Source organism: Corvus moneduloides, chromosome 2, assembly GCF_009650955.1.
Source record: "Corvus moneduloides isolate bCorMon1 chromosome 2, bCorMon1.pri, whole genome shotgun sequence".
Lineage (NCBI taxonomy): Eukaryota > Metazoa > Chordata > Aves > Passeriformes > Corvidae > Corvus > Corvus moneduloides.
The window spans coordinates 23055368-23068467 of record NC_045477.1 but is presented as its reverse complement, the minus strand read 5'-3'; the positions used below and the strand labels follow the sequence as shown (position 1 = coordinate 23068467).

The window sequence follows — 13100 nt, the reverse complement described above, 5'->3', positions numbered from 1 at the left end:
CCTGTTTAGAATAGGCTTTGAGAGATGTCACACATGCTTTTGTAACCTCTCTCTGCATTGCTGGGAGAAGTTTTTCTCTGATCTGCTGTCACGGTTCCCCTGTTGTTCACAGTCGCTGGGTTTTGACCTCCTGGCCCGCTCTAATTATCACTGGCAGCTGTGCTTCTCCCGTGCTGAGTACATCCTCATGGAGGGACTTGATGAAGATGGTGGTTGTCGCATGAAGTGCTTCAGAGTCATGAGGCAGATGAAGGAAGATGTCTGGTGTGCTGGAAATAAGCCTGTCATCACAGCTTATCACCTTCAGGTAGGCATCACCCTGATACCAACGTGCAGTCGCGGGATCTGTTGCAGTGGCTTCCATCCAGTAATGTCAGAATGTTGTGGTGTAAATCACTGTAGCATCTGTGTCACTTCTAAGGTAACTGTCAAAACTGCTGTACCTTTTCATTGCTTTATGGTGGCAAGGAGTGCACTAAATATGTGTTCCAAACTTCACTAAGAAACTAAGGTGTGTGGGAACATTATGATTGCAGCAACATAAATAATTTTAGCGTCTTCATGTGGTACTGTTGTCTGTAATTGCACATTTACTTCCTGCTTCTTGACTATCCCAGCCATCTATATCCACCTGTCTCTCTGGTGGAAGATGGGGCTTTTTTTCTTTGTGGATATGCACCAAACAAAACTGTCTTAGATGAGCATTATTAATGAATTAGGTGCAAACTACAGTTCTGGTGGTGTTTCACCTGGGGTAGGAAGGGAAGAAACAGGTAAAGGGGTGGTGGGATTCTCCCTGCACCTACTTCAGGGTTCAAGATGGCTTCAAACAAGATTTGTGAAGAAGAGAGAGAAGACTCTGCTCTGACTTGTGTCGCCACATCTGACAGCTGCAGACACTGACGGGCCACAGGCAGCACCATTTATCAGACTATTGAGCAATCCTGTTTTCTGGGACTTCATCCTCCTGGAGTTGCCAGGGGAGAGGGTGTACTTTTCCTGCCTTGAAGCCTCAAGCCACTAGGTTCCCACAGTAGTTACTGATCTTTTGGTGTCCAAAGCCAGATGCAGTGCTAAGATTCCTCCTAAAGAAAAAGCTGGTGACCATCAAATGTTGTTACAGTCATGGCACTACTCTTAAGTCAAGATGGAGTCAAAAAGAAATGATGAGGCTGATTATAGCTCAGCTAAATGCAAAACTCCTCAGTGCCTGTAAGAACAACCTGGCAGGAAAACTGTCATACGTAAGACAAAGTGGAAAACCATTTAACCATTAGTAACTTTTTTTTTTCCCCTGGCTGAAGGAGCAGATGTGCAGGAAGTGCTGTTGCTTGGACCCTTGATCAAAGTAAAAAATTATTTGGAAGCTCTTCAGTTCTTTACTGTAACTGTACTTCAGGCTTTTATTGCAAGAGAGGATTGGTTTATCAGACAGAAAGAATTTTTCAAAATTACTCTCATTAAAAAGAAAAACAGGAAAAAAGAAAAGAAAAATGAAAGAAACAGTGGATAAACCACCAGTTGAGCAGAGGCCTAGTGTTAGGTTTCTTCATGTTCTCAGGTTCCTCCTGTCAGAGGTATCCAACAATTAGGATTAAACAAGACTCCATATGAGAAAGACCCTCTGTGACAGAGGAACTCTGCCTCCCAGAAGCTGAGAGAGCCAGAGAGGAGCAAGTAACTGCACTTCTTCTGCTTACCTCCATAGTAATGAAGTTCAAGACCCGGAAGCTCAGAAATACCTAGGTACATGCTGAAAGCCAGCTCTATGCTGTTGGTAGGCAGCTGGCAGTTAGGGACATAAGTGCTGGGGATAAATCACCTGTTTGGCACCTGACTGAAAAAGCAGTGCTGTTTTCCTTGCCTCCAGAAACTTCATTGCAACTGCTGCTCATGGATCCTGCTGAAGTAGTTCTAGTGTGTCAGAAGGTAACTGCTCTGCAAGTCTTCAAGGAGCAGCTCTCAGAGAGTTACAGCTTGAATTCCTCACTATGTCTTTGTTCCCTGGTGACATTCAAAAAAAAGGCTTTGTGGTTATTTCAGCTGTGAACAAAAAAATTTTCACATTTGAAAAACTGTTTGAGAAGAAATTTGTCAGCAGTACAACTATAGATGAAATTCTGCCTCTGTAGAAACAGACAAGTTGAAGGCTGTGGTTCCACCACCTCTTGCAATGTCTGTGAGTCTCTTTTTGCGTAGCTGAATTTGTAAAATAAAATTGGGATTCAGAGGACAGTTAAGGGACTTAGCAGAATTACTGAACCCAGGATAGGTGATTTTGTACTTAAAAAAAATTATTTCAGGCTGACCAAGGCAGTCAGTATGGCTTTTTTGGTACAATAAGTCTAGGTTCCTTCAGAAAATTCTTCTCAGTTACGGGAAAGTCTGAGAATATTCCACATGGGCAGTGTAAAAATAATACTATAAGAGCAATAACCATATGTATTTTGTTATTTTAACTATGTATTTCTCAAACCTTAAATTGCATAAAATACTCTTGGGGGAATAGAACATAAGGCATGCAGTAGGTATCACATGTCAGAAAAAAACAGGCAGCATCTGACCAGAAGGCGAGCCTTGCACCTGCAATAGCTTCTTGGAATCTCAGTCTGTTTAGGATGCAGATCTTTGTGCGTCTTCAGCACAAATACAGCTGAAGCTAACAAATAATTATGTTAATCTCATTATGCTCTGTCCCTCCTTGCACCTACTGGCTTCTGCACTTGAATAATAGGCCATTTTCTACAGCCTAAAATGCCTGGCACATCTACAGAGGCTCCTGAAGGATGGCAAATAGGCTGAGATTATTTTAGCAAGATCATTTTCCTTGGGCTCCTGGCTCAGTCAGTGGAGAGTGGCTCCTCTGGGGAGAGATCCTAACCAGGAACCTCCAAGCTGCTCTGCCTGGTCCCCTGAAGAGACTTTAGCTGGGATCCCTCCATTGCAGAAATGTTAACACAGGGAGGTAGCAGCGTGAGTCTCTGTGATTTCCAAGGCTGTCAGCCATTCACCCGCACTAAAACTGCCTTAGTAAGCTGTGTGAGCCCTCGACAGAACCTCTAACACATCTTCTCTCCCATCTGCTTCTTGCAGACAGTGCTATTCTGGACGTGTGAAAAATACCCACGCACCAAGGATTGGCGCTGCTTCCCTGAAGCCTTTCTGAGGCTGGTACAGAAGCTGCACAAGTGTGTAAGCCAGCACTTCCTCAAGCATTACTTTCTCAAGAACACCAATCTGCTCAAATATGCCAACACCAGTGACCTGGATCTGGTGGCCAGCAAGCTCGCAGTCTTCTTGGAGAACCCCGTTTTCTGCCTGGACTAAGGCATGCAAAGGTCTCACCCCAACCCCGAGTCGATCCCCCAACTCCTCTCCCCACCTGTGGTTGTTCTCCGTGTCCTTCCAGTACTGTTGCAGCTGGTTTTGTAAGACAGTTGGCACATGCAGCGTGAAAGAGAAGTGTCGAGCTGGCAGCAGTGGGCGGTGAAAAGTGATGGGAGGTATCACTTGATGCCCAGCTGATCTAATTTGCTTTCAACAGTGACAGCCTGCCTGGAAGCTACAGTCAGTGAAACCCAACTTTCTGTGTCAGTCAGAGCAGGCAACCGCCTGGTTCTGTGTCTCCAGTCTTGTGGCACCTAAGCTGAAAGGCAGCGCAAAGGAGTCTCGCTCTGCTGCCTCTGTAACCTAGCACATGTATTGTTGCTGCGATCGCCTTTCTCACAAGGACAGCGGGTTTATTTGCCCTCTTACCTCACAGGTCAGCTCTGCAGAAGAGCAGAGGAACATTTCTGAGGTATTCTGAAGCTGGAAGCTTTCTCAGAGGCACTTTGATGCCTCCATCTGCAATTCAATGAGATCCTGCTCCAGTAGGATCCAGTAGGAATGTAACCATGCTGCTAGTGTTGAAGAGCTCAATGGAAGCAAGAGGAGGAACAGTGGGTTTTGCCTCTTCATTTTTCTCTCCTCCATTTATATTTTTCTTCCAATTTCTTCAAACAAGTCTTTTTCATGTTTGCCTTTGCCAGTTGTGTTAGTGCCATACAAACAGGGGACTTTGGCAGGGCTCATTTCACTCCCATCCCTGGCTCCATCCAGCAGGCTGGAGGAGGAGCAGGTCTTTCCGTAGTTGTTAGCACCCCCGTATTTTTGGGTGCCATGCAGAAGGAGAATATTTTTCAAAGGCTCTTAGCTTCAAGACCCCCAGTACTTTTAATTTTGTGGATGTTTCAAAAGAAAATGAATTTTAGTATTTCAAAAGAACAGAGCTGTAGAATTAATATAAAGAATGCTGCTTTTAATGTTATTAAATCACTGAAACGAAACCAAAATAGGGGGGTTTTGGGGGTTTGGTTTGGTTTGGTGGGGTTTTTTTGTCACACCTGTGCAGGAAAGTAAAGACGTCCTTTGCCAAGAGGGGCGGCGGAGGTGGGATTTGCATCCCGCGCTGCCGGGAGCTGCGCGAGGCGCATCCGCGGCGCGGCGTCTCCCCCTCGTGGCAGACTGCGGTACAACCACAGGTCTCCAGCGCAGCCTCTGGATTGTTCCCTGCCGCGGGCAGCGCTGGGCCTCGCCGCTCCCCGGGGACGGGAGCGTCCTGCAAGGAGTCCAGGGCGTAGCAAAGCTGGTGGAAGGACTGGCAGGCGTGTCCTGTGAGGAGCAGCTGAGAACTTTGGGCTTGCCAAGTTCAGAGAGATGGAAGGTGAGTGGGGACCTCATGGCCCGCTACAGCACCCTGAGGAGGAGAGAAGAGTGAGATGCCTAATCCCATCTCCGTGGGATCCAGTGATAGAACACATGGAAATGACTCAACGCTTCCTAGGAAGGTAGTCTATGTTCCAAGCATGTTTAAGAGGCATTTGGACAACGTATTTTAACTTTGGTCAGCTCAGAAGGGCAGCTGGACTAGGTGAACATTGTAGGTCCCTTCCAACTCAAAGAGTCTGTTCTGTCCTAATGTCTATTCTATGCTATCTGTTCCTTCACCCAAGTATAAGAGCAGGCTTTCTTCTACAATTCTTGAGCAGAGTAGATATGGATCAGGAAGGATCCCAACTGTGTGATCCTGGTCTCCTGCACCAGATCCACCACGTACAGACCTGATCCTACCATGTAAACCGGCACCCTCTTTGCTCAGATCCTCAGAATACTCTCCAAGTCACCTTTCCACGTGGGTAACTGCTTTCCACGTGGAACTGTTTTGAACAGTTAACTTCTCTTGCTAAGCCTTTGTTTTCCAGGCTCCCTAAATGGGACACAAGTGTCAGTTTCATGATGACACCTCCTGTTAAAGTGTGGCTTTCCTGTTTCCTGTGAGCTGAGCTGTTTTGGTAAAGTGCAAGGAGATGCCAGTCTGCCAGGCAGAGTCAGGCATCTGTGGCAATGAAGTAATGTCTCCTGTTTTCGTCTTGGTTTTGTCTTGTGGTTGAAGGGCTAGCTTCTGACGTTAGAGGAGGGCAAAAACAATTCAGACTGTTCAAGGACAGTGAAAAACATTCAGAGCTATTAATCCCAAATTTGGTATTTTACTGCTCTGATGCATGATCCTTTTGGGATTTAGTTGTAGCTATTGAAGAATTTATCTCCCTTTATAGCTGGGTGAAAAAAGTGTTTCAGTGGTGATACCTTAACTTGGATGCAGCTGTGTATCAGAGTCCTCAGCTGCTGTGGTTCACAGCCTGCTGTGAAGCAAAATCATGGGCATGCACCGTGTGCTGCACAGCCATGACATGGAATGTTCTGCTGCTCTGCCAGAGTGGCAGCCTCTTACAGCCAGGAATGACAAAGCAAAGCCAGGAAATAAGCACAGAATGTGATGGGCCCCTGCTTTGAGCCAAGTCTGATCAGTTTGTGCTCTATTTTCTTCTTGTTTACACAAGCAAGTGCATCAGCTAGCATATGCTGCTGCAGAGAATATCCTTGTCGCCACTGAGACATGGATGGTACATTACTATTGACCACAAAGACACAGGAACAATCCCCCAGCTTTTTCTCCAGAACAGCAAGATGTGATACAGCTGGCCACTAGCAAAGGCAAAGGGCTTTGAGGAAAGGACTAACGTGTTCATGGAAGTAGCTGAATACAATAATTATTTCCTCTCAGAGACATTCTTTGAGATTACTACCTTGTATCATCTTGTGCAGGTCTGCCTGGGTGTGTGGGGGTTTTGTTGTGAGGCAGTTTTTTGTGGTTGTGGGAGAGTTGTGCAGGAGGCCTCTTATTTAAAAAACCAAACTTGCCAAATACATTTATCACATTTCTTACCATAGTAAACTTTCTGCAGATAGCTTTTCACTTACACACCAAGCCTGATTGCAAAATCATGGCCTCATCCCAAGATTTTCCTCCAAAAAGAGATACCACATTGTGTTTTGGCTACAGAATAAATAGTTTCATATTTACAATTTTTCTTTTTAAAAGGTGAGCATCTGGACAAATACAGACTTTCTTGAAATAGGTTTAATCAAAAGTTTTGTCTTTGTTCAGAGCATCTGGAAGGAATGTGATGACCATTTTCTCTCCCTCTCTTTTTCATTGCTTTCATGAGTATTTGCTGCATTCTCAGCCCCCATCACAGTCAGCATCGCTCTGTCTGTCAGAAATTTCAATTGAATGTGTTGCTCTTCCATATAAAACCATACAAAACTCCTGATGTTTTAGTCTTTCTACACAGCCTGCCTTCTAGTCACTAGAGGGCAATGTCTCTCTGAAGCACAAATCAGTGTTAAAATCAGTGTCTTACTATCATCGAGCTGAGACAAATGAGCTCGATTAATTTAATGCTGAATTCTGTTGCCAAAAAGGAGAGAAGAGACCATGGGAGAGGTTTCTAATAAATAGGAAGACTTCGGTAAAAAGTCTCTAAACTCTGGAAGTCACTCTAAGAGCCGGAATATGGACTTACTGTCTCTGATGGTCTTGCAGTAATTCCCAACAGCCTTCGATTGGGAAAGCACTAACAAGCAAAGTGCAGGCAGGGTTCTGGGAAGGAGGGAATTTGCAGGAATAGCCACTGCCCTGCTCCTTTAAGGTCCTGCCCTCTCTCTATGGAGGTAGGCCATGACTCCCATGTGTGCCTACCCCTCAGGCTCTGTCTCCCTCCTTTTTACGCCCTCCTCCAGGAAAAAAAAAAAAAGAAAGAAAGAAAAAAAAAGATATTTTCTCTGAACAAGTTTTCTGCTGCCATCCCTTTGGCTCTGGTGGGAATGGTCATTCCTCAGTGCACATCAACTCTCTTTTAGTTCATGGAACCCAGGTATACCCAGAGACCATTACAGACCATCTATTCATCCTCACTTATACTCCATCTTTAGTTTGAAATGATGCCCAGCAATGAAGTTAGGGCGCCTTGCAAACTATATTCCCAGTGGAAGCAGTCTGGCTTCTCTGACCAAAGCTGGGACATAGACAGTGATAGATAACAGGATAATTCGGCCTTCACACTAAATATTTTTCTGCTTACCAATGCTAGGATTTCTGGTTTTGAGGAGAAACATATTTTTTATTATACCCCACCCCCACTCATCTGAGGTCCTTGCAATGTTGCGTGAGATAGTGACACAGCAGCCAGTGCTCAAATCATGGTAAGAGATCCCACTCACCCTATAAGGCCAACCTGTGCCATTACTGTAGGAGGTGCCCTTGACCTCTGTGGGATCTGACTTCTCTGGCTGGAATAATAAGCACAATTTCAAAGCAAATTAAACAGCACCAGATAGCAAATGTGTTTTAGCCTGTTCTGACCCAAGCCCTTGCAGCACAAAGAAATGGACAACACTTCCACTGTGTTACAGGTACTTGTCAGTTCTGCTCCAAGCAACATCTTTGAACTGAAAGAAAGGACAGGATCAACACCTGGCTTTGAAAGCATCTCCTGGATAGGTGATGAAGAATGCAGAGATGCCACCAGACACCAAACCTATGGAGAGTGCAGAATGTATTTTTCACAGGAAAGATTCTCTAATTTACCATTAGCATCTTCACAAATACAAATTACAAGGAAACGCATTAAGGAAGAATTAATCAGATTGAAAGGCTTTGTAGTAATTAGAAAAAAGAATGGCATCTTCATAGGCTCCCCTGGGTGGTGGTAATTACCAGCTGCACAACTGTGGTTCGTGCCACTTAAAAGATTTCTGGACTAAAAATCTTAGTATCTTTTAGTTTCCATTCTTAGAGAAACCACTGTTGGAATCAGGCAGCAACACAGGCCAAGAGCTCCGAGAAGCATGAACTGAGCCTCCTTCAGCGTGGGAGGGCACCACTTTACATGCAGGGTGGTCCAGAGCCTGATCCTCAACCATGGTTCAGTTGCATCTGGCCCAGCACATTTTTCCTGTTGCCTTGGAGGAGATGGATACCATTTGTTACCCAGCAACGTGAAGAGCCAAACCTCTTCTGCCCCAGCTGCAGGCAGCCTTACACCCATCTGCTTCTGCAGCACATCCTAGCAGCAGAGGGCAGGCCATAGCCCCTTCTGGTGCCAGTATTGTCACAACACAGGCAGGGGACATGAAGGGCAAGCCTGCATGCAACCAGGGAAGAAGTTTGGTTAATTCAGGAGAGCTTAAGAAAGTCCAGTTCCAAGCTAGTAGCGAACCAAAACAAGAATGCAGCTCAGAGGAAATCTTTAAAAATCCATGGTAGAAATTGCTAAGGAAATGAACATCAATGTTGAATTCCTGGGATCCCATTTTAAAAGGGTGAGGACATGTAGCTGGGAGGAATGTCATCAGCCACTGAATTAATCTGCTGCTCTTCCTGGTCCTTTCCCCCAAATTAACCAAGAGCTGTTTCAAAGGTAGGTAAATACTTTGGCCCTGGCTCCTGAGGCAGGCAGATTATTTCAGACCCACACAGATCATTAGGAGCCTTCTTTGAACTTCCAGCCTAGATGTGTTCGCAGCCAGTGCAGTCTGGCTTGTACAGATCAAGCTGCTGCTCACCTTCCATAGGGTTTGCTGTCTGTGCAACCATCACAAGGGTAACCATAAGCTCCCCTGCCTTCAGCTGAGCGTGACCCGATGTGCCAAACTCTGTGGTCTCTTTTTCTCAGATAAAACCTCTGTTCCAGTGCTGCTCTATACTGAGTGTAATTCATCTCTGCACAGATAACCAGGGTGGTTTGCAGCCTTCCAGATGGAGCCTCACCAGTAGCTGCTGTAATGGCATGTTACGTTGATAATACTAATCCCTGCAGTATATCCCCTGTGCTGAAGAGGAAAGAACACACAAAGGTCAAGTTCCCTTAAAAAATAATGGCAACTTCAAAGGAGGAGCAAGTATCATCAATTATTTCCTTTGGCAAACCAGGTTAAGCTGGTTGAAAGGCTTGCTGTGGGCTGGTTGTCTTGGAAGTGAACCATATTCCTGGGGCTATGGGCCAACAGCTTCATCATCTCCATAAGACCTGAGCTCAGGCCAGAATCAATGAGTCTGCTCCAGCCTGTTCCTCTCTGCCTTCCCCAGGCAACAACCGGCTCTGGCCTGTAATTCTCCCACATTTCTTCCCCTTGAGTTAGTGGTAGACACCATTCATCCTTGTAACACATACCCAGCTTTTACCACTAAGCTGAGGAGTTTGGCTGTTTTCTAGCTGTGTCATTAAAATGCCATAGACTGGAGAGGCAACAGATCAGTGACCAGAGCTAATAGCAGCAAAAAGGATTAAATGAACAATAGATCTTGAGTGTAATTTATGAATGCCATTAGCCACTGACAGGGAATTATGTTTTGGCTGCAGTTCTGAGGGGGAAGGGTGGGTCTTATCTAGGCAGGAAGAAAAAAAGTGTCTGATTACATTTGGATTAACAAACAACTATATTGATTTGCCATGTGATACATCTTGGGCTTTTATGTTTAGATCAGATGTAATAACATCTGGCCAAAGACAAACTGTATTTTCTCTATCTTGTATTCAGACCCTCATGGCCAGACAACGTTGTGGTCACGTCTCACAGCTGCCAGTCACCGAGCATCTGCCACCCTGCCTGACAGAACACAGTTCTCCATCAAAACTCTTGCAGAAAGGCAGGTCTTCTCTTAGAGAAGAGACACAACTTTAGTTAAATCAGAGTTTCCTTGTAGCCCATGCCCCATGTCCTGGGGATGGGACTGAACAAGTAATGCCTTTGTTTGCAGTGTGTCTTCTGCCTTTCATTTGATAGCCGACACAGTATCTCATTAAACTGCTTAGCTTGGCAGCTGGGGCCATTTGTTATAGTGTGATATGAAGGATCATAATCAGATTAAACCTCAGGATCATATTGTGGAGACAGAGATTAGACTGGAGAAAAAAGAGAAAGTTTAATTTCATTTGACAGTGCAGAGTTGCCTCTGCTTGGGGTGGTAAGGAGGGTAAAAAGTGATTGTGGAGGCTCAAGCCTGAGGGGATTTTTTTTGATGCCTCCCTACTCAGTTTTGAGCAGAAGGGTTTTAGCACCCACTTTGAAATAGGGAGTAGCTCTGCAGCCACTAGCCCCTCACTGCTTTCCTTCCCAAATGAGGGCCTGAATAGGGGGCTTGCATGGGGAAGGAAAGTTCAGAAGGTGTAAATGATGCCAGAAGCCAAAGCTTCGTGTGCACAGAAGCATGGTACTTCTGGGAGGGGGTTGCCCTTGGGATGCAATGCACTTAATTATCATTATCTCTGTGCTGGAGGCCCAGGTCCTTGACTTGAACTGCTGTTCCCCAGTTCCTTCCTGTTCCAGTGCATTTAGCACAGCATCCTATGAGACTCCAGCAATCTGGGGACAGGAGACACTATCCAAAAGTCAGCAGGAGCCCCACAGTAAGAATATACATCTAGGAGGTCTTCTTGTGATCTCCTCTGAGCTGGTTTGGCTAGTATTAGAAATAGCAGTAAGAGAAAAGTTGGCAGGTTGGGAAAGGCAGCATATAGGTGGATTTCTGGCATCTGTGCCACCAGAGAGAAATGACCACAGGTCAGAGCAGCTCAGTCTCTGTTGTGAGCCCATTTAACAGACAGGTCTCAGGAAAGACCCCAGCTACCACCAGCTTTAGAATCAAACTCAGACCTCTGCAGTTCTATCCATGGACATCCCATCATCACCAGTGAAAACAGTGGGACTATATAAATATTCACATTTTCAAAAATGGTGTCTAGGCAGAGTCCTATCCCAAATGAAGTAAACAGATGTCAAAAAAAAGGAGAAAAAGGTGGGTATATAAATTTTTTACAACTATAGCTAAGACCATTGTAAGTTCTGTTCCTGCACTCCCTCTGTTACTTGTTCTGGAGATATACTTAATGAATAATATATTATCTCACTGGCTTGATCTTTTGCTCAGATATTGTACCCTCTTTCTTCTCTTTTGTCTGCTCTCCACTCCCCAGAGACTAAGTACTTAAGGGCAGGAGCCTGGCATACAAAGATCTTCAGTTTCATTGTGCTTCCTGAAACTTAACACAATGCAAACCCTTAGCAAAACCTCAGAGTAACAAAGGAGATCCTGGTCTGAACAGCTGGAAAGACAACAGAGCCTTTCCAGCCACCCAAGATAACTCCTGGGGTGATAAGGAGGGGAGGAGCAGATGGATGAGTGCTCCTTGCGAGTGCCACAGCCATGCAGATCGCTAATGACATCCCCTGGTTTAGGATGATGAAGTGGCAGCATGCAGGGGATGGCAGTGCCAGATGCTCTATATGGCTTCGGGGAAATCACACCCGACATTAACAACCAAAAAAAGACGGCAGCAGACTGTCGTCCCCTCCTGGTGCCTGACAGAAGGGCACTCGCACAGTTGGAAAGCACACACCTAGCTGTGACACTCCTCAGCCTTGCAGCAGGGTGGAGTGATTCTCTCTGCTTCCTCCGGGACAGACATAGTCCTGGGCTGTTCCCGGGACTTCTGCACAGCATGGTGACTTTGGGCAAGCTCCTGGACCCAGGAGGAGCCAGGGGAGCTGCTCAGGAGGCAGAGCCTTTTGACAATACTTGGAGGTTTTTCTGCTCAGCCTACAGCCATGGTGGGAGTGAGGTAGGAGCAGAAATCCTGCTCTGACTGGCCAAGCCCACCCCGGGTGTAGTGGAAGCCTGAGAAGTGTTGTACAGGATGACAGCAACTGTGTGCTCCCAGGAGCTGCTCCCGCTCTGGCACCACATGCTCCCAAAAGTATCCCTGATGATGAACGAGGCTGCTTCCAGCAATGGCACCTCGAGTCTTGATGAAGATTTTAATAAGTGGTGATGATCATATGCAATATGCATATGATAGGTGTTCTATAATGTATGCACCAATCCAGCCCGACCTGGACTGTGTTTTCCTTCATCACTCTCTAGAGGTACACAGGCAGCATGAATTTGGGGCAGAGCCCAAGCTCTCTCTGCCTGTGCTTCCAGCTGGAACTGAAGGCAGCTGCCCCTGTAAGTACAGTGCAAAATAAAGTGCCCAGAGGAGCAGACCAGTCAAATGTTGTCTTCCTGTTGCCCTGGTGACTTTGTCAGCTAAGGTAGCCTGTGCTCAGGTGCTGTCCTTGTGTTAAAGGCTCCTAAATGCAGCGATGCTGCTCGAGCCCCCACGCGGAGAGGCCCTGGTCCTTACTGTGCCTCTTGGAACTGCTGCAAAACAAGAACTTATGTGGAAGTGTTTTCATTTAGGTTCCTCCAGGCACTGAGAGAGGGGAATCTGAGGCACAGTGGTGAGACATCAGAGCTGACAAAGTCAAACCACATGATACACATGGATTTGGGACCTATGGCAAGGGAACACCTAAAAACATGGGTACCAACACTCTGGCAAATTGAAATACTTCAAGAGCTGTTAAAGAAACCCCAAAACATGATCAAAGACCTAAGATGATCACTGGTCTTCCTGTTGCATATGAAACAGCCACATGGCAAACTGGACTGATGGAGGTTGGGATGTGACAGAGGTCAGGATGTGGGGATGGCTGGGGTTTGGAGGTGGCAGCAGCCTCATCATGCAGCCTGGGCAAAGCCATTAATGTGATCCCAGCATAGAGAGGCTGTAGCAACTGGTTGCTTTCATTTGCTGGGATTTAACAAGAGCAAAGTTTTTCCATTCAAAGTGGAGGACCACTTCCCTGTTTGTGTTCCAGTACTTAACATTCCC

General features: G+C 45.9%; 1 protein-coding gene across 3 annotated transcripts in view; it reads left to right on the top strand.

Annotated features, from left to right (window-relative positions):
* The window catches only part of MAB21L3 (mab-21 like 3), a 41964-nt gene extending 30649 nt beyond the window's left edge, over positions 1-11315 (top strand). For all 3 annotated transcript variants that reach the window (XM_032098486.1, XM_032098484.1, XM_032098485.1), the window contains 2 exons: positions 113-307; positions 3094-11315. In XM_032098486.1, coding sequence (XP_031954377.1) covers positions 113-307; positions 3094-3327 — 429 coding nt within the window. In that variant the 3' untranslated portion in view covers positions 3328-11315. The remainder of the gene's footprint in view (positions 1-112; positions 308-3093) is intronic.
* The last annotated feature ends 1785 nt before the right edge of the window (positions 11316-13100 follow it).